This window comes from Pygocentrus nattereri, chromosome 21 (assembly GCF_015220715.1).
Source record: "Pygocentrus nattereri isolate fPygNat1 chromosome 21, fPygNat1.pri, whole genome shotgun sequence".
Classification (NCBI taxonomy): domain Eukaryota; kingdom Metazoa; phylum Chordata; class Actinopteri; order Characiformes; family Serrasalmidae; genus Pygocentrus; species Pygocentrus nattereri.
The window spans coordinates 15097639-15120987 of NC_051231.1; the positions used below are offsets into that span (position 1 = coordinate 15097639).

Consider the following 23349-nt stretch of genomic DNA (forward strand, 5'->3'; position numbering starts at 1 on the left):
TTGATTGTAATGCTTTTATTTCCTTTCGTACTCCTTTGATCGCTTCTCTGCGTGTTTGTGTTTCTTTCTGTTTTCTTTACCTGTAAATAGTATTTTAAGGTGCTATGTAAATAGCATTTCCACCAGAACTCTAACAAAGCCATAAAACAGTGTACGTTACCGAGACAGTAATTCAGTGATGGGTCTCTTAATTTATGGTTCTGCCAAAAAAAAAGAAAGAAAAAGAAATAAAACCCTTTTGCTCAGTTTTGCTCTCTGAAGACTTTTTTAAACTGAAAATATAACTGATCTCTGTCTTTTTTCCTTCTCAGTGTTTTCTTTCTGTCTATGACTCTCTCTTTCTCTTTCTCTATCCCTGTCTTTTCTTTTGTCCTTTCCTTCATTTCTTCGCTGTTTTTGTTTTTGTCTCTAGCCTTACATTATTTGTTTTTCTTACTCTCCTTTTTCTCTTAACATTTTCCCTGTCTTTCTCTCTGTCTCTTTCTCTCTCTTGCTTCTCTCCCCCACCTTTCTTACTCTCATTTATTTTCTTTATCACTCTCATTCTTTATTTCTCAACATTCTCTTTGTCTCTATCTCTTTTCTCTCACCCTCTGCCCTGTCTTTTATATTCTGTCCCAGCTTTCTTTCTTACTTATATTTTTGTCTCTCTGTCTCCCCCCTTCAATCTGTAGCTCCCTCTCTTTCTCTACCTCTCCCTCTTTCTTTCTCTCTTCTTCCCTCTCCCCTTTTTTCTCCCTCTCCCTCTCTGTTCTTCACCCTTCCTCTTTATCTTTCTCTCTCCCTTTCTTTCTCACTCCGTCTCCTCTCTTCTTGCCTCTCTCTCTTGTTCTCTCCCTCTCTCTCCTTGCCCCTCCTCTTTCTCTCTCTCTCTCTCTCTCCATCTCTCCTTGCCCCTCCTCTCACTCCCTTTCTCTCTCTCTCCTTGCCCTTCCTCTCTCCTTTCCTGTCTCTCTCTCTCTCTCTCTCTCTCTCTCTCTCTCTGTCCTTGCCCCTCCTCTTTCTCTCTCTCTCTCTCTCCGTCTCTCCTTCCCCCTCCTCTCACTCTTTTTCTCTCATCTCTCTCTCTCTCTCCCTCTCTCCTTGCCCTTCCTCTCCCTCCCCTCTCTCTCTCCTTGCCCCTCTGTCTTTCTCTCGCTCTGTCTCTCTCTAAACTTGTTGCTAAAAGCTTGCTCGCGAGACTGAGACACACGCACACACACACACACACACGCACACACTGCCCTTCAGTGAGCTGCTGCAGGACGTTAGCTCGCCTTCGCTCGCGCAGCCTCGTGCCTCAGTCTGCTTAAGCACGGCCATCCGCGCGCTGTTGATGGAGCTCGAGGAAAAATGCGCGCGCTCCTTCTCCTCGCTGCTCTGTGTGGCTGCATCTTCGCCTCAGGTAAAATAATAATAACGCAATGATAATAACACCGCACCTTCATTTCCGCGCGGAACTCCGCCTTAATTAAAACAGGATTAATGAGCTCGCGAACTTCTGCCGGAGCGCGGAGAGGAAGAGAAATGGGTATCTCGTCTCCTTCGTGCGTAATTACGCACGTTCTAGGCGCTCCGGCGTCTTCTCACAGCGGCTGTTGTTGTCGGTCTTAACGAAGCTTCTTATTCGTAGCTTCTTATTTGAATTCTCCGTTCCACCTTAATGCTGCAGCAGTTATTGAAGTTCCATGCAGGCGCCAGAATTCACTGCTGCAGTATTTAAGGGGGAACGGAGAGTTTGAATAAGATGCCAACTTCAGCTTTGTCCAGTTTTCCTTCTATGTTTATTTCTCTGTGGGCTGTATATGTTAAAGGGTTTCTGACAGAGTCTGGTGCCATCTGAGGGTCTTAATGAAGCTCAGGTGACGCGCTCTTAATTTGAGACTGAGCTACAGGTGCATTAGACTCAGGTTTGTTGTTGAATATATGCTGCCAATCATAACAGAGCTCGCCTGATTGGGCTGATTAGGAGAAACACTGGAGGGTAGTTTGTGCTACAGTAACAGCTTCTACCCTTCTGGGTGGATGTTGGAACATTGCTGTGAGGATTTGAATGAGCATTAGTGAGGTCAGGTGCTGCTGTGGGATGGTCAGCTCTGGATCACTCCAACTCATCCCAAAGGTATTGGATGGAGTGCCATCACTCTGGAGAACACAGTTCCACTGCTCCACAGCCCAATGCTGCACTGTTAAAAAGATGGTTCTTCAAGTGTTCTTTAGTAAAACAATGGTTCTATGTACAACCATGAAAACTTAAAGAACCATTTGCATGCTTGAAGGGTTCTTTGCATTTCCATGTGTTCTATATAGCACCAAAAAAGGTTCTTCTGTTGTTACAAGCTTGACATCACAATAATAGCAGAATCATTTTTGGTGCTATATAGAATTCTTTGCAAAATGGAACCATTTACAGCACCATTCTCCTGACCATTCAGTCTGAAGAACCATTTCAACATACAAAGAATCATATAAGCATGCATGTTGTTTGGTTCTATATAGAACCACTGTCTTTTCTAAAGAACCCTTAACAAATCATGTTTTTTAAGGGGCTTTAGTCCTCTCACAGAGCGTCCCATTCTATTGGTCAGTGGTTTTTTTATGGAGAGCAGAAAAACATCTGTGTGGGTCCACCTTAAAACAGCTGACCTCAATCAGTAAAGGAGCTGACCGGATACTTTAGGACAGACACAGTGAGGACAGTAAGTGCGAGTTAGTCCGTTTTCAGAATGTGTTACTTCAGAAAACAGTAGACCAACTACTGAGACTAAACTCTGGAGGTGTGTCTGCAGATTTCTTTGAGGAACTGAAATGAGAGAAATAAGACAGACAGATGGAAAGAGAGAGTTGCAGGAAAAAATACAAAGGAGGAGTGAGAGGCAGAGTGAGAGAAAGGATAGTGAAGAAAGAAAAAAGAAAGAAAGCAAGAAAGAGAAAAGAGGGAAGAGAGAAAGATGGAGAAGGAATGAAAGGAGAGAGAGAGATAAAAAGGGAGAGAAAAAAGAAAGATGAAGAGGGAATGAAAGAAGAGAGGAATAGAAAAAAACAAAAGAGAAATAGAAGAAAGAGGGGGAGTGAAAAGAGGGATAAAAAGACAAACAACAGAGACAAAAGGGTGTGAAAGAGAAGAAAAGGAGGAAAGGTAGAGAGAGAATGGAGGCTGTGATAAAGGTAGAGAGAGGGTGAGAGAAAAAAAGAATGGAGGCTGTGATAAAGGTAGAGAGAGAGGGAGAGAGAAAAAGAGAGAATGGAGGCTGTGATAAAGGTAGAGAGAGAGAGGGAGAGAGAAAAAGAGAGAATGGAGGCTGTGATAAAGGTAGAGAGAGGGAGAGAGAAAAAGAGAATGGAGGCTGTGATAAAGGTAGAGAGAGAGAGAGAGAATGGAGGCTGTGATAAGGAGAGAGGGAGAGAGAGAGAAAGAATGGAGGCTGTGATAAAGGGAGAGAGAGAGAATGGAGGATGTGATAAAGGTAGAGAGAGACAGAGAAAGAGAGATAATGGAAGATGTGATAAAGGTAGAGAGAGACAGAGAAAGAGAGATAATGGAAGATGTGATAAAGGTAGAGAGAGAGAGAGAGAAATAATGGAAGCTTTGATAAAGGAAGAGAGGGAGAGAGAGAGAGAGAGAAAGAATGGAGGCTGTGATAAAGGTAGAGAGAGAGAGAGAGACAGAGAACGAATGGAGGCTGTGATAAAGGTAGAGAGAGAGAGAGAGAGAGAGACAGAGAACGAATGGAGGCTGTGATAAAGGTAGAGAGAGAGAGAGACAGAGAACGAATGGAGGCTGTGATAAAGGTAGAGAGAGAGAGAGAGAGAGAGAGAGAGAAAGAAAGAATGGAGGCTGTGTTAAAGGTAGAGAGAGAGAGAACAGAGGCTGTGATAAAGGCAGAGAGAGAGAGAGAGAATGGAGGCTGTGATAAGGTTAGAGAGAGAGAGAGAATGGAGGCTGTGATAAGGTTAGAGAGAGAGAGAGAATGGAGCCTGTGATAAAGGGAGAGAGAGAGAGAGAGAGAGAGAACAGAGGCTGTGATAAAGGTAGAAAGAGAGAGAGAATGGAGGCTGTGATAGAGGTAGAGAGAGAGAGAGAGAATGGAGGCTGTGATAAGGTGAGAGAGAGAGAGAGAATGGAGGCTGTGATAGAGGTAGAGAGAGAGAGAGAGAATGGAGGCTGTGATAAGGTGAGAGAGAGAGAGAGAATGGAGGCTGTGATAAAGGTGGAGAAAGAGAGAGAAAGAATGGAGGCTGTGATAAAGGGAGAGAGAGAGAGAGAGAGAGAAAATCGAGGCTGTGATAAGGTTAGAGAGAGAGAGAGAGAGAGAGAGAGAGAGAGAGAATGGAGGCTATGATAAAGGTATAGAGAGAGAGAGATTGGAGGCTGTGATATTGGTGGAGAGAGAGAGAAAGAGAGAGAGAGAGAGAGAATGGAGGCTGTGATAAAGGTATAGAGAGAGAGAGAGAGCGCAAGAGAGAGAGAGAGAGAGAATGGAGGCTGTGATGAGGGTAGAGAGAGAATGGAGGCTATGATAAAGGTATAGAGAGAGAGAGAATGAAGGTTGTGATAAAGGTATAGAGAGAGAGAGAGAATGGAGGCTGTGATAAAGGTAGAGAGAGAGAGGGAGAGGGAGCGCAAGAGAGAGAGAGAGAGAGAATGGAGGCTGTGATAAGGGTAGAGAGAGAGAGAATGGAGGCTGTGATAAAGGTAGAGAGAGAGAGAGAGAATGGAGGCTGTGATAAAGGTAGAGAGAGAGAGAGAGAGAATGGAGGCTGTGATAAAGGTAGAGAGAGAGTGAGAGAGAGAGCTGATATATTTAGCTGTTCTGTGTAATTTTCTGTTTTCTGCCTCTTTTTTCTGACTTGTTCTTAATGGCTTTTTAGAGTGGAAATTAAAGGGCAGATGTATTTTACTCTGAGGTCATTTATGACATTTATGTGTGTTTTATGGGCCAAAAATATTCATGATTCATCTTTTACATGGAGCATTTTCTACTTCACTTACAACCAAATAGGCTGTTAAACCACTGTAGACTGAATGGGTGGGGCTAAACTGCTGTGAGCTGAATAGGCGGGGCTAAACTGCTGTAGGCTAAATGGGTGGGACTAAACTGCTGCAGGCGGAATGGGCGGGGCTAAACTGTTGAAGGTTGAATGGGCGGGGCTAAACTGCTGTTGGCTGAGTAGGTGGCTATATAGTTGGTCAATTGGTTTTCGTGACATCACAAAAAACAATCATGTCAAAACAGGCTGTTTCTGTAGTTCAGTGTCCATATATGGACTGGGGAGTGGACAGTATGTTTAAGGGAAAGGAAATTTGGTTTTCTTTGATATAGCCTTTAAGTAAAAGACTTAAAAAGCAGTACAGTGTATTTAGTGCTTATATAGCTCAATTCAGCCAATCTTTGTCAAAAGCTTAATTAACTGATAATGTGCCTAATTGATGAGGTTTCAAGTGCTCCAGTGAATGTAAGATTCTTATAGATACTGGGAAAAAACAGTTTTCCTCACGCTTCTGATAGACGGGTTTGATGTTGTACGTTTTATCCTTTTCACTCACCCATCCAAACAGTCCATATATGGAAACTAAGCTGCAAAAAAATAGCCTTCATTGAAATCTTTGCTTTTGTAATGTCATTAAAGCCAACTCATTTACATATGTCCACCTAGTCGACTCACAGCAGTTAAGCCCCACCCATTCAGTTATAAGGAGTGTTTCATCAGACTGTTTTCTGAAAAAGCCACAATACAGGATAGCTAATCAGAACAGAGCTCATTTACATATATCAGTCATAAAGGCATGGCACAGTCTTTAAAAAGATGGTTCTCCAAGGGTTCTTTAGTAAAGACAATATTTCTAAATATAACCTTGGACACTCAAAGAACTATTTGCATGCTTAAATTATTCTTTGCATAGTGAAATGGTTCTTCAGATTGATATGGTTCTATACAACACCAAAAAGGGTTCCTTCATTCTTAAATATGTCAAGATTTTTCATGCTAACTAAAAACATTTTAAAATGTTTTACAAAGAACCATATACAAACGCATTCTTCATCAGTCTAAAGAATGATTTTAGCAGGCAGAGAACCAGTTAAGCATGCAAGTGCATGCATGTTCCTGGTTCTATATAGAACCACTGTCTTTACTAAAGAACCCTCGAAGAACCAACTTGTCTAACAAAAATAGCACAGTATAAAGAGAGGCTGAAAATGGTCATGTAATATAATTATGGCTGTTTGTGGTACTTAAAATCCCTCAAATTTTATAAGTGGACAATAATAAAATGCAAGAAAAATGTACAATATGAGCCCTTTAAAGGGGGGCTGTCCCTCCAAATGCTAATAGATGATATAAATAATATTAGAAAATGCTTGTAAATGCAGTTTGGTCATTAATTAGTGTATGTAGTCTGAGCTTCAGCAAAACAGGCTGCTAAAATCTGCTGAAATCTGAGTGTGGAGTTAAATCAGTGAGGTAGTATTAATGTGATTAATGCGTGTGCTGTTGTGTCAGGGAGCAGTGAAGTGGCTCCCCCTTGTGGACAGTTAATGTTACTGTGCATTTCGGCTCAGCATTTTTTCATGATTGAGTCTTTGCCCACCTTTACTCCGGGCTGAGAGATTCATCATTTACACCGAAATCACAATTTAACAAAATGCATTTTTCAAGTGCTGCAGTTTTTAAGCTTAAAGACACACTACCAAAAAGTATATCAAAAGGTTTTACTAGGGGAAATTTGACCTAATAACACAGACTTGTATACTGCCTGTAGCGTTAGACCAGCCAGAGGCAAACAACCAGTGGCATCACAACCACAACCTACTGACTTTCTGGAACACTACATACTTTAAAAAAAGATGGTTCTTCAAGGGTTCTTTAGTAAAGAACATGGTTCTCTACAGAACCATTAACACCATTAAGATCTCTCTTTAAAGATCACAGGGCTCTTTGAACTATGAAAATGTTCTTGATTGATGGAGAATGTGCTGTAGATGATTCTATATAGAACCTTTATGAAAACAGGTCTATATAGCACCAAAAAAGTTCTTCTATTGTAACAGGCCTGACATCATAACAATCTGAGGAACCCTTTCATGTTTCAAAGAACCCTTTAATCATGGAAAGGTATCTTTCAATGTTCATGATTCCATATAGAACCAAATTATTTACTAAAAACCCCTTGAAAAACCATCATTTTTAAGTGGGTACATTTAGGGATCTAGCCTCAAGCCAGAAAAAGTGGATATTCTGGTCTTCTTGGTAAAAAAAAAACAGCTTGGAACCTCAATTTATAGAAAATAATCAAAATGTAAAGACTGAAAATCACAATTAGATAGATAGATAGATAGATAGATAGATAGATAGATAGATAGATAGATAGATAGATAGATAGATAGATAGATAGATGCCACTGAGAACCACTTTTAGTTCTCTAAAGCAGTGGTTTTCAGGCCCAGCACTGAAGCAGAACTGAACAGAACAGCGTGAGTAAAGCAGAGAATTGAGTTAAACAGGTTCTACATGTACAGACCCTACTATGACCAATGAATGTTTCATGTGGAGAACCGTGAAGAAGGTTCTAATTTGGTCCACTATTGGATCTTTCAAATGGAGAACCTTAAGAAAGTTCTAAAATGAAGGTGTCAATAGTGAGTTTGTGCTGCAGTAACAGCCTCTACTCTTCTGAGAAGGCTTTACACTAGATGTTGGAACATTGCTGTGAAGATTTGATTGAGCATTAGTGAGATCAGGTCTGAATGGTCAATTCTGGATCACCAAAGTTATGGGATGGAGCGCCATCATTCCATCACTCCAAAGCCCAATGCTGACCTCTTAAAAAGACGATTCTTCAAAGGTTCTTTAGCACAGATAGTGGTTCTATATAGAGCCACGAAAAGTCAAAGAACCATCTGCATGCAAATTGGTTTTTGAGAGTTTGTAGTTCTATATAGAACCATTATTTTTACTAAAGAACCCCTGAGGAATGGTGAACTCTTCTAGCACAACTGAAACCCCTCCCTCCACAATAAAAACTCCTGCTAGTATATCCAAAACACCTATCAACATAACCAAAACCCCTACCAGCACAACCAAAACCACCCAATACAACCAGAACTCCTTCCAATAAAACCATAACTCCTCCCCACGCAGTGCGTCACTGAACTTGTGATCCTGTCTGTGAGGAAGATAATCATGGAGTACACACATGCTCAGAAACGACTGTACAGAACACACCGCAGATGACTTAAAAAACAGTTGATAACTGGCTGCCATGTAACTTGCTGATTTGCATATTGTTTCCCAATCAGCAATCAGATTTTGGTAAATGTATGTGGCTCAAATGTTATCAGGATACAATCCAGATACGGACCACAGGAAGTGACCAGGTGTGAATGAGGTCTTATACCTGCAAGCAGTCACTTTTGGTGAGTCACACATGTATGACATTAACACACTGAACAGACTCGACAGGAAGAAAGACTATACTATAAAACCTATTATATACAGAATATTACAAAATAACATGAATATTTGTAAACTTTAACATCTGTCCAGCTGCGTCACTGTTCCTCTGTTCAAAGGAGTTACTGTAATCCAGCGAGGAGTTTTGATAAGCTACTGTAGTGTTACTAATTGTTCTGTTCAGAGAAGTTAGTGTAATCCAGCGAGGAGTTTTGATAAGTTACAGTAGTGTAACTAATCATTCTGACCAGAGGAGTCACTGTAATACAGTGAGGATGTTCAGTTTAAAGTCTGAGTGTCTAATGTGGTTAATGATCTACTGCTCTGGGGAAAAAGCTGTTAGTATGTCTGGCTGAGCTGTTTTTGATGGTCCTGCATCTTCTACTAGAGGGGAGTGTCTGGAGGAGGAGATGTCCAGGATGAGTGGGGTCAGCTGTAATTTGCTAGTGCTCTGCTGTTGTCAATGTCCTGAAGTGTTGGCAGATACATCCAATGATCCTCTCCTCTGTCCTGATTATATGCTAGACTTTGGCTTGTTCTTGTGAGGTGGAGGAACCAAACCAGATGGTTATAGATGATGTGAGGATGGACTGTGTAGAACTGGATTATCAGGCAGGTTGAGTTTCTTCAGCTGTCTCAGGAAGAATGTTCTCTGCTGGGCTCTCTTGGCGATGGACATGTGTTCCTCTTTCACTTCAGGTTCCTGGATATGGTGGTGCACAGGAACCTGAGAGACGCCCCGGTGGAAACCCCAGAGCTGATGATGTTGGGGGGAGCTGTATCATCAATTCACTGTATTTAGTCTTTTGTGTGTTGAGCACACCACCAGGTGGTGGCTATTGTATATGGTTCTTCTACTGTTACAAGCTTGACATCGTACTAATGGAAGACCCATTTTCGTGCTATATACAACCCCAATTCCAGTGAAGTTGGAACGTTGTGTAAAACATATAATAAAAACACAATGCGATGATTTGCAAATCCTTTTCAACCTATATTCTATTGAATACACTACAAAGACAAGATGTAATGTTCAAACAGATAAACTTTATTGTTTTTTGCAAATATTCAGTCATTTTGAAATTTGATGCCTGCAACACATTCCAAAGACATTGGGACAGGGGCAACAAAAGACTGGGAAAGTTGAGGAATGCTCAAAAAACACCTGTTTGGAACATTCCACAGGTGAACAGGTTAATTGGAAACAGGTGAGTGTCATGATTGGGTATAAAGGGAGCATCCCTGAAAGGCTCAGTCGTCCACAAGCAAGGATGGGGCGACATTCACCACTTTGTGAACAACTGCGTGAGCAAATAGCCCAACAGTTTAAGAACAATGTTTCTCAACATGCAATTGCAAGGAATTTAGGGATTTCACCATCTACAGTCCATAATATCATCAAAAGATTCAGGGAATCTGGAGAAATCTCTGCAAGTAAGCGGCAAGGCCGAACACCAACATTGAATGCCTGTGACCTTCGATCCCTCAGGCGGCACTGCATTAAAACTCTGTAATGCAAAGCGAAAGCCATATATCAACAACACCCAGAAATGCCTGTCTGGATTGTTATCAGCGCAAAGTTCAAAAGCCAGCATCTCTGATGGTATGGGGGTGTGTTAGTGCCCATGGCATGGGTAACTTGCACATCTCTGAAGGCACCATTAACGCTGAAAGGTACATACAGGTTTTGGAGCAACATATGCTGCCATCCAAGCTATGTCTTTTTCAGGGATGTCCCTACTTATTTCAGCAAGACAATGCCAAGCCACATTCTGCACGTTACAACAGCGTGGCTTCGTAGTAAAAGAGTGCGGGCAATAGACTGGCCTGCATGCAGTCCAGTCCTGTCTCTCACTGAAAATGTGTGGCGCATTATGAAGCACAAAAATACAACAACGGAGACCCCGGACTGTTGAGCAACTGAAGTTGTACATCAAGCAAGAATGGGAAAGAATTCCACCTACAAAGCTTCAACAATTAGTGTCCTCAGTTCCCAAACGCTTATTGAGTGTTGTTAAAAGGAAAGGTGATGTAACACAGTGGTAAACATGCCCCTGTCCCAACTTCTTTGGAACATGTTGCAGGCATCAAATTCAAAATGAGTGAATATTTGCAAAAAACAATAAAGTTTATCCATTTGAACATTAAATATCTTGTCTTTGTAGTGTATTCAATTGAATATAGGTTGAAAAGGATTTGCAAATCATCGTATTCTGTTTTTATTCATGTTTTACACAACGTCCCAACTTCATTGGAATTGGGGTTGTAGAACCTGTTAGAAAAAGGTTCAATATAACACGTTCTCCATCAGTCTGAAGAACCATTTCACCATGAAAAGAGCTCTTCAATCATGCAAATGGTTCTTTGAGTGTTCATGGTTCTACACAGAACCATTTACTTTACCAAAGAACTCAAGAAACATCTTTTTTTAAAGAGGGTTGTCCGGAATGTGTGGGCAAATGGAACCAGGCATGCAAAGAACCCTTCAATCATTCAAATGATACTTTGCATGTTCATGGTTCTATATAGAACCACTGTCTTTACTAAATTACCCTTGAAAAAACATTTTTAAGAGGGTGGTCAGGTGGAACTAAACTTGTGGAACCACTGCTAATGTGAGCAGGTTCTTCTGTAAGACTCACCAGCAGCTTTTGTAAAGCAGGTTGTCCAAATCAAACCCTTGTTTTTCAGGCACTGAACACCCTTTTAAAACCCTTGGGTCTCCAAGGGTTCTTTGGTAAAAAAAAAATGGTTCTAAATACAAACATACACAAAGAGCACTTTGCATGATTAAAGGGTTTTCTGCACTGTAAAACGTGCTCCAGATTGATGGAAAATGTGCTGAAGATGGTCCTATTTTCTCCAAAAAGGTTTCTTCTATTGTTATAAATATCTATGTCTATATCAAGCTTGTATACAATTACAGAACTGTTTTCAAAAAGGTTATATATAGAACCATCTGTAGCATATTCTCCATCAATGTGAAGAACTATTTTAACATGCAGAGAACACTTATGCATTAATAATAATAATTATGCAAAGTGTTCATTGAGCATTCATGGTGATATATAGAACCATTTTCTTTACTAAACAACCCTTATAGAACCATCTTGTTAATATATAATGGAGCTAGTTTGCCATGTGTTTGTTTCAGTCTGGCCACTGCAGATGCAGTGCTACCACTGCGAGGAGACGCTCCTGAACAACGACTGCTCAGCCGCCAAGTTCATCGTCAACTGCACAGCCAACATCCAGGATGCCTGTCAGAAGGAGGTGATGGTGGGCACGCACGGTGGGTTTCATTTTTTATTTACTGCCTTCTCTCAGATGACAATAAACTCAATCAGCCACCGCCGTCTATGAATACCTGATGTTCTCATTCAGAGCCCTCAGACTGATTGAGGCCAGAATATAAATCACTCATGAATATCACCCCCCTCTCTGCTCCATGAGACTGCCTTTTCTTTAAGAATCTCCTCTTCTGTTCAGTGAATGCAACCAAATGACATTAAACAGTGTGATGATACTCTCAGGCTCCCAGTGTTTCAAACTAGAGCCAATTTAAAAGTTCCACACATTTTTTTAAAAGTTCTCCATAATTAAATGATTAAGATGTAAGCAAAGTCAATCAGAGTGGTTTGTGTGTTCAGAGGTGGTGACAGTAACCAGACGTCCACCTCAACCAAGGCTCCATCACAGAAAGTTATTACATGAAATGATTATGAATACATTGCCTACTGAGAAAGTGAGTGGGTGTACAAGTACTTGAGCACATAAACTGTAGAAAATCAGATTGTGTCATTAACTGGTTCCGTGCGATTTCATGCTTTTAGTCAGTGGTAAATTTACTAAGTAAATGCAATTCATTACTGTACTTCAGTAGTTTTTTGTGTATCTGTACTTTGCTGAAGTTTTTCCATTTTTGGTGGCTTTTTCCTTTCACTCCACTACATTTCAAAGTCAAATATCTTACTTTTTACTCCACTACATTATGTGAAATCTATTGTTCCTTTTCGTTTTTGTGTGTATAAAAACGTAACATGTCAAAAAGCATGAACACCAATCAGGGCACAGCGTGCACTTTGTTTAGAGCTTTTTGGGAGAGTCTATTCAACATAAATGATGGAACTAACCTAACTTTGTGGAAATAGACCACAATATAGAAATATGTACACATGCAGTTGTGACAGATGTGTGTCTTTTTTTCTGAATTGATACAAACACTATCTCATTTTATAGTAAATTTGCTTTGACGAGTTTATGTTTATGAACAGAGACCTACAGATGTAATATAGTAAAGGTAAACTCATTTACAAACCTGTGTTTGAAACAGGTTTTTATTGAACTTTAACTTGTTTAGTTTAAATAAAAATTTGTTTGAATTTAAATTGCAAATAAATCTTAAACCGAAACTTTGCTTGTTCACAAAAAGTTATTTCAGAATCACTCGGTTCCACCTGATGGGAATTGTTTGCCTTCAGTTTTTTGTGCTTATGATAATTTAAATTACATCAGCATTACTAATTAATGACATTCTATTAAAATATTGGCTTACCAAGAGAGACACTGGAGTATTTTCACCTAAAATGAGTTGATAAAGCAAGAGTCTTGTTACAAAAATGATAACAGGACATTAAAGTCATAATTAATCTTTTAGTACTTTTACTTTCGATACTTAAGTACATTTGAAGGCAAATACTTTTGTACTTTTACTCAAGTGGAGGTCTAAAAGGAGGAACTTCTAATTTTACTGGAGTAATATTTACCTTGGGTATCTCTACTTCAACTTAAGTACACGGTTTATATACTTCATCCACCACTGCTTTTATGTAATCAGATAATGGAGAACCTCCGGGTCTACAAGAGTCAGATTTCTGCTTTAGAACCAGCCAATAAACTCACAGAATAAGATGTGATGTAAATGTAACATAAAACACAAATGTTTTTTAAAACATTGAGTCATTTTAGCATAAAGTATGAACGTGCATCATCTAGAAGATGGAGAATATTTGTTTCGTCAAGTATGTAGTCAGTTTCTGCATCACTCCAAAAGTGTTATGCTGTGTCTCGCAGGTGCTGTGTTAAACACTGCTTGCTGTGCGCTTTGTTTTCACACATGCACAGACTGAGAGAAATGAAAGAAATCAGAGTAAGGGTTTACATGCACTGAAAACCCCCATTACTGAGCTCAAATCCAGCCTCTTTATCAGATTTATAGGCCTTAATGTGATCTAAGAAATCTGTGTACAGATAACTGATAAGCGCATGTGACCACACTCAGTGTTTTACAGTAGTTTCAAGAAGATTTTGGCCTTATAATCCATTCATAGTGGAGGGATACATAATATGCAGGGTGCTGTGAGGCAAAATAGTACCCAAATAAATTGTATTATTTCAGATTTTCCACTATTTTACCATTATCAACAATCCATAAAACTCAGAAGATGTGTTGTTTAAACATACCATTCAGTCCAGACAGCCTGTTCTGAGTTCACTGTTTTTGCAAAGTCATGAAAATCAGTGCATGTACATATATACACCTATTTAGTCGGGAACAGTTTACCTCCACCCATTTCACTGAGTGTTTCAGCCCAGACTGCTTTTAGAACGAGGCAGCCATTCAGAACAGATCTCATTTACATACTGTATGTCCAAACTTTTTTCTGAAATTAAGAGTATTAATTGTGAGTTTGTGCTGCAGTAACAGCCTCTACTCAACCGGGAAGGCTTTACATTAGATGTTGGAACATTGCTGTGAGGATTTGATTGAGCATTTGTGAGGTCAGGTAATGATGTTGTCCAATGCTGGGGGGGCTTTATACCCATCTAGCGTACTTTTGGCATTGAGCATGGTGACCTTAGGTTCATGTGTAGCTGCTGCAGAACTAATGCAGATTAAATGAAAGCTAATGCAGCTTAAAAGAGCTCGTTAGAAGATCTGTCTGATGCTTTTGGCCAGATAATGAACCACGCTGGTAACTATGGGAGTTATGTCATTTTGTCTACTGCATTTTGTCTTGAGTTCGACTGAGGATGAAACGCACAGAACTGCGCCTTGTGGGCATGGAGTTAGCATTATGCTAATTGGTGGTGCATAAACTTCCATTACGTTTTAGCTACATTAGCATCTTAGCTCCAACTAAATAGTAAACTTTTGGCACCAAACGTGTCTTGGCTGATCACCTTTTTTGCAGGAAACTGGGAGAATCAGATTTAAAGCGTTCCTTTGACTTAGGAACTGGCATAGTAGTGACTTAAAGGAGAAGTCCACCAGTTTTCAAATTCTCAAATTCAGTAGTTGAGATGTAAACACAGTGGCTCAGAGTGGTTTGGTATGAAACGGTTCAGATTTATTTACTCTGTTGGTGATAGGATCCAGGGATCGTCATGACTACCACACAAATATAGACATTTTATTTACTATCCAAAACCACCAGTGAACCTATACGTGTCTTCTGAGTTTTATATGGAATGTTGACGATGGGAAAAACTAAAACAGTGTTTTCTTTGGGGACTACAATCTTCTCAAAACTATTGTAAAACAATGTAACCATTTCAGGTAATAACTTTCTGTGAGGGAGCTTTTAGAGGCAGACGTCTGGTTCCTATCACCACCACTGTGTGCTCCCCTTTAAAGGGAGCAGCCTGTTGATTTTAAGAAAAATCTTTGTTTGATGGTCCTCAGGTGTGTCATACCGCAAAGCCTGCGCCTCGTACACCACTTGCCTGATCGCGTCGGCCGGCTACCAGCCCTTCTGTTCCCCTGGCCGAATGGGCTCCGTCTGCATCAGCTGCTGTAACACTCCTCTGTGCAACGGCCCCCGGCCCCCGCGCATCTCCAAGGCCCACACTTGCACTCCACTCAGCCTCATGCTCCTCCTGGCTCTCACCGTTACTATGGCAACCCTGTCTGCAATCTTGCTGTGAGCGACAGCACAGCACAAGGATACTACCGAGCAAAAACAACCCGTCACTGTTAACGAGCAGGTTTGAACAATCAAGCAGATGCCTTGGCGTCCCAGTATAACCTACAAACATCTGAAAGTGCTCTTCCAAACTCTGATGTTGATGCTAAAGAAGTTGAATAACAACAACGTAAAACAGGCAGCGGAATGGAACTTCATCCCGGCTGAAACACTGCAGCTCTGAGGATTTTGGTTGGGGTTGAACTTGCATCACATGTGGAAATTTTAGAACTAAAGGGCCCATATCATGCTCCATCTCCCCCAGTCCATAAAGTTCATACATGGAAACTAAAGCCTTGTTCAGACAGCATTAGTTGTCCATGATGCGGTGAGTAAGATCAGTTTAGGACGTTCAGGACGTCTGAAACGCTTATGAGTGATTCACACAGGATCTTGGCCTAAATGACAAAGATGGAGCAGATTTATGCACCGCCTTCACTCCACACAAGAGTAAAAAGGATTTTAAAACATAATTTAGCCGTTATTTTGTTTATCCTAATCATCTACCTTTCTGTTGAAAGTGAATGCAGTGCACCATTAGCCTTGCCATTAGCCTGAGAATTTACAGCAAACGGTCAGCATCACTGCATAAAAACTTTTTTCTGTATTTTTACCTGTTCTGAGTTGTACACGTGAAACAGGAGCCACAGAGCACAGCGAGTAAGAAGTTGGCTTCCTTTTCTCCAGATTCTTGTTCGAATTTTCACGTTTCACCTTAAATTATGCAGCAGTCACATTCTGGCGCCTCAGGTGTTATAATAACTGCCGCACCACTTAAGGTGGAACGGAAAAATTCTAACAACAAGCCACAAGTAAGCTCTTCTTTGGGCCTAAGAAACTCCTTTTCCCCGGAATATGATAGCATTTATATCAACGTGTCGATTTGCACGGGATTAATGTGACCTGACATTATTTCTACTGCTCGTGATGTGAGAACGGGCAGTTCTTAAAAATGACTGACATGGCGCATTTGGACGGAATTAAAATCACAGAGAAATGTGTAAAACTATTCCTGTCCGAATGGGGCTTAAGACCCTGTTCACATTTAATATCCGTCTCAAGTGATCTGATCATAAGGGGACGGGAGCTGCGCTGACTAGGGGATATTTTGATCTTGACTAGTCGATGATCATGTGATATTAACTACATGGATGCCTCAGAGAAGACAGCAGATGAGGAGCCTGGTGATTTCGTTGTCTGTATCTCGGGTCTCCTGAAGGCTAGTAATGCAACCCAGGGCTCGTTGGAAATGTTGAATGTTGTTATCTCTGGTTTCCTAAGATAAAAGGTACTCTGGGGGTGGGGGGGCATAATGCTTTGTAATCCTACATACAGACAACATAGAGTCCTAAAATACAGTTTGAAGCCAGCCACTCTTATTTTCGTCGTGTGACAGCACTCTACATTTCTCTGGCGTCTCAGCAAGGCCGCTTAGGTTGCGCCTCAGTGAGATACAAATTTCAGGGCCTGTCACAATCGACCCTCCTGTGTCGTTTGGCTTCGTCACAGATTTTTAAAGTCGCTTGTCACAAAGCTTTTCCTCTCCTGTGGTTTAATTTATGACATTAGCGATTAGTCGACATTGACTCAACTTTCATCACAAATCCGTCCACTGTAAAAAATCTGATAAGTGTACAGCAAGACGTGTGGCCGTGCACACATGGCATGTCGGTGTGTCTTGAATGCAGTGATTTGATTTTATGACTGAAGGAAGGGCACCATGCAGATTTACTTCGTGTCACTGGGTTTGTTTTCAGACAAAAGTCCAAAGAAGCATCAGTAAGCTTCAGCGTTCGTACTGTAAATGTTGTGGCCATAGGCGTCCCTGACCCCCCCTGAAGGTTGTTTAAGTGATCAGCAGTGTTGCCAACTCCTCAGTAAGGAAAGGTGGCTATTGGTTGTCATAAAAGTCGCTAGAAGTCGCTAAGTGACGCCATCGCCTAATATGCATAATTGTCCATTTGCGTGTATTTAAAGCTGTAGAATAAAGGAATAACATTGTGGGAGAGAAAAAAGTGAGTAAAAACACGCTAAATATGTTAGAACTACAAATAAACTGAATAAATGAACTTCTGTTGATTCTTTTTTTTTATTGCCTTTGAAATAGGCCGTCACTTCTCAAAATAACTTCATGACTTTAATGCTTTGTCTAGACCCACATTTTACATAAATCATTTTTACGTAAATTACATGAATCAATTTTGACCTGTGTTGTTAAATGTTAGCATATCAAATTTAATCAAACGACTGTTATGTGTTGGGCGGAACTGCTACTCTACGCTCAACCCTCCTCCTTTATCCGGGCTTGGGACCGGCGAAGTGACCTTAAAAGAGACACTTTGACAGAGTTACTTAGTTTTTTTTTGTTTTCTGTCTTTTTTTTTCCAAATTTTTAGTATATTTTTTATTTATATTTACATCCCGCTCTATAAATAGGGGGCGGGGTCAGCGGTGGTTTTGGCATGCGCAGTTCAAATGCAGTGTGGCCGTGGAGCGGTGTGGGTCTGCTCTGACTGAGACTGAGCACTGCGAGTGCTGTGGGACGGGGCTCAGGGCAGCAACTGGAGAACGTGTGTTCATCTCAGAGTCTCCAATAACACCAGAAAATGTCGCTAGATTTGTCGCTAGAGGGGTCTGAAAAGTTGGCAACACTGGTGATCAGAACACGTTCACACCTGCACTCAGCGTTGTCCGCTTATGATCAGATCATCCAGCATACTTGTTAACGCAAATTGTGAACAGGGCCCAACATGCCCGTTCAAAAGTCACTGTTTTTGTGTTTGTCACAAACCATATTTACATATATCTAAATATTCACTCTACACCAGTTTAGCTCTGCCCATTCACATTCATGCTGCGCTTTTTAAATGCGGCCAGTCAATCAGAACAGAGCTCATTTACATATATCAGTCTTAAAGGCACAGCCTTTAGTTAGTGTTTGGTGTGTTTAGTTATAAGGGACAAAGAGAAAATGAGAAACTGAGAAAATGTTAGATATGGGCCCTTTAAGGATTTCACACCACACACTCTTCTTAAAGGATTCTTTAGTAAAGACAACGGTTTTGTACAGAACCGTGAACACTCAAAAACCCTTTGGATGATTAAAGGCTTCTTTGCATTGTGAAAGGTTCTCCAGACTGACAGAGAATGTGTTGTGAAGGTTCTATATAGCACAAAAAAGGGCTCTTCTATTAGTACAAGCTCGACATTGTAACAGCAGAAGAACCCTTTTGGTGCTATATAGAACCTTTTTCAAAAAGGTTCTACATAAAAAAAAAAATGTATAACACATTCTCCGGAAGGTTTTTCGCGTGTTCTTGGTTCTGTAAAGACCCATTTTCTTAACTAAAGAACCCTTGAAGAGCCTTCATTTTTACGAGTACATTTTAATAAGGGAAATGGGAAAAGATTTGTAATCACAGTGATTTTTTCAGATTTATCAGTCTAAGGCTTTAGCAGGAACTTCTTTAGAGTACAACTTTACACAGTGTGCTGATTTTAAAATTGTTGATAGTCAAGCACTGGTGTTTCTTCTAAATATTTTTTTTATTTTGCAAAGGGGACCTATTATGCTCATTTTCAATGTTAATAATTTTAAGATCTACTGGAATAGATTTACAGTTTTCAAACCCATTTTTTTTCCCAACACTGTTCATCTCTATTCACCCTCTGCCTCCTGATTAGCCCAGTGTGCTCTGATAGGTCAACCTCCATAGTGGTTCTACTCCACCCCATCTTGCAGTCTGCAGCCAGAGCTTTCTGTCCTAAGCAGTTGTGAACTCCGCTGTGGCTGTTTCTCCAGCCGCGTTGGTTCTGCTGTATCAGTTTGATCCAGAGTCTAGCCTGACTGTCTGGTCAGTGTCTTCTCCATACAGTTACAACACTGACCACACTCTTCCTCCTCCAGTCGCTGCTGTGCGCTGTGTTAGTGCATGCCGAGCAGGCCTGTAGGTGGGCAGTAAGAACTGTGTTACAAGACTGCGTCATCTTGTAACAAAGGAAAAGAGCTGGAATTCCAACGTGGTACTTCAGGCAGCTGAGAAAAGTTTCTCCCTCTGGTGGGAACTTTATGCTTTGTGACTTTACAGAATGTTTACATGCACAAAAAGCTACAACACACTAAAAGGAAAGAGGAACAAACTAAAAAGCATAATAGGTCTCCTTAAGCATTCTAACAGTATTCTAATGAACTTAAAAAGCAGCTGGATTTTGAATATGACCTTTACAAAATGTATGAAAACAGATAATTCATTGATTCATTCAATTCATTCATTCAAATGTAACTGACTGAATACAGATAATTCATTTCTCTATTCTGTTTTGTATTCCCAATACTTGTATTCCATTATGTTCCATGCAGCATGAATTGAACACTGTTGTGCACCGTGACAGAGAGCACTTTGAGGTATGGTACGCAAGAGCTTTACTGAAGAGAAGAGTTAACTATGTGGATGAAATAAAGATTTTAATAAAGCTTCTGATCTGATGTTCCAGCTGAAGAGCATGATGACCACCCTGCAGGCCCTGTGGGGGTAATGGCTCTTTTCAGGGTACGTTCCAAGTTTGCGAAACATTTCAGTCTGTTTTTCAGTGTTTCATCTGGAACTGAATACTAATGAACTGAAATTGATCCATCCAGGATTGCTTTAAAAAGGTTGCATTTTTAACAGTCAGTCAATCTTTTCTCCCAAAGCCAACTTTTTTTATTTAATGTGCAGTGCTTGGATCCCTAATCATGACTTTCTACAGTCATATTAGTCACCTTTCACCTTAACATTCCTGCAGATACAGTTCTAGCTCCATCTATGGCTCTAGACAATATGTATATATCCTAATGGTACACTGCTCCTAGACCACAGTTAACTCGGGTTCTTTAGTTAAGCTGATAACATGAACTGGGATCATATTTGCATGGTTGAATTGTTCTCCATGATGGAAAAGATGTTATATATGAGAAATATGTCAAATAATCTTTTTAAAAATGGATCTGTATAGCACCAAAAGGGTTCTGCTGTTGTCTTTTTTTTCTTGAATGCATGAAACTTAACAGCTCAGAACAATGTTTTCCAGTGTGAGATTTAGGGAACTCGATTAGCAGAAATGGAATATAGTAAACAAATCATGTTTTTATTAGTGTATAATCACCTGTAACTATGAGTTATTGCATTTTCACTAGCTTAGAATGAGCACACTTGGAGCACTGCATTGACACTGATGTGGTGGTGTTAGTGTGTTGCACCGGTGTAAGTGGATCAGACACAGCAGTGCTGCTGGAGTTTTCAAACACTGTCTACTCAGTCCACTCTTAAGCACTCCTACCTTGTTGCTGCACCTCGTAGATGTAAAGTCACAATAGCTCTTCTGCTGCTGCTCAGTTTGTGTTGGTCATCCTCTAGTCCTTCATCAGTGGTCACAGAACGGATGTTTTTGGTTCCCAGTCCAGCAGCGACGCCGAGCTGCTTTAAAAACTCCAGCAGCACTGCTGTGTCTGATCCACTCGCACCAGCGGAACACAAACCAACACATGAGCACGTCAGTGTCACTGCAGTGCTTAGAATGACCCACCACCCAGACAATACCTGATGTGTGGGGCGTCCTGACCATTGAAGAACAGGGTAACAAAGAATGCAGAAACAGATGGCCTACAGTCTATAACCGTAGAACTACAAAGTGCTCCTATATGGTCAGTGGAGCTGATAAGAATGGATAGTGAGTGCAGAAACAAAGAGGTGGACTTCACGTTATGGCTGACATGATGACCATATGTTATACTGCAACTGCTGGCAAAAGCTGTTCATAAACCTTCAAGCTTTTTAAACACATTTAATGCATACACATGTGTAATGAATTTCCAATGTATGAAGCAGGCTGAACATTAGTATGATATTCCAGCAACCAGTGTCAAATATTTGAATGGAAAACATTGTCAGCGGCGACTGATGTTGGTATTTATCCATGCTAACACACTTTCACTTAAACAGTGATTCTATCCAGCCAGCCACTTCATCATGTAAACAGCAGCAAATAATTACGATTCTGGCCCAAAACAAACCTTACCTGCCATCAGCGAGTGTGCATTTCTGTTCATCTCGATACAGACGCTGGATAAACTGCAGTGGAGAAACTGGTGAGACCACATAAAGATTAATTCAGCCTTTATTACACAACAATGGCAAATGTATTAATCATAGGATGACCAGAGGATATAAGCTCAGAAAATGGTAATGTGAAGGTCTAAAATTAGATGTCTCCTCAAAATAAGGACAAATCCAATTTACACAGCTTGCTAACATTACATGAAATACAAAATGAGTAAGAAACTAGTTTTCAATGCCTGACATTAACTTTCTTTTCCTGCTGAAAATAGTGCTTTCTGAAGAAGAAGTGTTAATCACATTTCAACAAGATGTTACATCTTGGCAAAGTCTACAGGCCTGGATACATTACTAAACCAATGAAATCTCACAAATGTCTCATAACTTAGACATGCGAGTTTGTATTTTGTAAATATACAGGTGCTGGTCAACGAATTAGAATAATTTGAAATAGTGCAATCATGAAATTCTTTGAATGCATTTTTTGTGCAGAAAGCAAATCAGGTGTTCACCGCACCTGTCCTATTCGTTAGACTAATCACAGAACTCGTTACCTGTAGAAAATTTGCTCAGCTGAGCTTTCCAAAAGGCCCATTTAGGCCATTTAACTGTGACACTGTTGTTTTATTGAATTAGAATAATGGAGAAACCGTTTCATTGAATTAGAATAATTTTTATTATAATTACAATCATCACTTTCTCAGTATTTTGTGGCTGCCCCCTTGGCTTGTATGACTGCCTGAAGTCTCCGCGGCATCGATTTGACCAGCTTGTCGCAAGTTTCCGCACTCACAACTTCCCAGGCAGTGGCGATGTTCTGCTTCAGTTGGTCCAGTGTAGTAGGCTTTCTGTCGCGAATTTTCCGCTTGACGATGGCCCAAAGGTTTTCAATGACATTGAGGTCAGGCGAGTTGGCCGGCCATGCCAAAACTTCAAGCTGTTTTTTAGTGAACCAATCTTTGGTCGACTTTGCCGCATGAGCCGGTGCATGATCCTGTTGAAATATGAAGTCTTCTTCGCCGAACTGTTCCTCAACAGTCGGAATCAGGAACGTTTCCAGAATATCTTGATATACGGCAGCATTGACAGTCTTCTTGAGGAAGCAGAGTTTCCCTTCACCTCGAGCGGACATGCATCCCCAGACCATAACGCTCTGGGGAAACTTGACGGATCTTTTCACGCACTCGTGGTTGTAGGTTTCGCCACCACGACGCCAGACACGAGGACCTTGGTCACCGATGGAGATGCAGAAGCGTGATTCGTCACTGAAGACCACTTTCTGCCAGTCTTCAGCAGTCCACTCGCTGTGTTCTTTGGCCCACTTCAGCCGTTTCTCCATTTGTTTCTTGTTCAGCATCGGTTTTACTGCTGGAACGCGAGATTTGAAGCCGAGTTCGCGCAGACGACGGTAAGTGGTTGATCTGGAGACGTCAGCGCCGGTCTGCTTGTTCCACAAGTCGGTGAGCTCGGAAGTGGACTTGAACCGGTTGCTGACTGCGATCTTTCTCAGCTGCTTGTTGTCGCGAGCAGAAGTTTTTCGGACGCCGGAACAGTTGGTGCGCTTGCTGCAGTTTTTCTTGAGAGCTTTGCAGACGGAAGACTGGCTGATGCCGAGCTGCTCAGCAATTTTAGTTTGGGTCAAGCCTTGTTGGCGAAGGGCTTGAATTTGAGCCACTATTCCGGTTGAGAGGTCGCGCTGCTTACCCATGATTGATTTTACAACTTAGAAATTCTACTCAACCCTGACTTTATACTGCACAGTGAACACTCTTCACAGAAAACAAAAATTCGAGCATTTATTCTAATTCAATGAAACGGTTTCTCCATTATTCTAATTCAATAAAACAACAGTGTCA

The 23349-nt window shown here is 40.9% G+C and overlaps 1 protein-coding gene across 1 annotated transcript; it reads left to right on the forward strand.

Annotated features, from left to right (window-relative positions):
* The first annotated feature begins 1065 nt into the window (after positions 1-1065).
* LOC108424584 (ly6/PLAUR domain-containing protein 1-like) lies at positions 1066-18479 on the forward strand. Its single transcript, XM_017692713.2, has 3 exons — positions 1066-1384; positions 11588-11725; positions 15119-18479. The coding sequence occupies exons 1-3, from the start codon at positions 1333-1335 to the stop codon at positions 15358-15360; spliced, it is 432 nt and encodes a 143-aa protein (XP_017548202.1). The 5' UTR covers positions 1066-1332; the 3' UTR covers positions 15361-18479.
* Positions 18480-23349: the final 4870 nt, after the last annotated feature.

Excerpts from the sequence above, each read along its gene's own strand:
- LOC108424584 (XM_017692713.2), top strand. The coding sequence starts at position 1,333 with ATGCGCGCGCTCCTTCTCCTCGCTGCTCTGTGTGGCTGCATCTTCGCC. Across the intron at positions 1,385-11,587 it reads TGGCTGCATCTTCGCCTCAG|TCTGGCCACTGCAGATGCAG; the intron begins GTAAAATAATAA and ends TGTTTGTTTCAG. Across the intron at positions 11,726-15,118 it reads GGTGATGGTGGGCACGCACG|GTGTGTCATACCGCAAAGCC; the intron begins GTGGGTTTCATT and ends GATGGTCCTCAG.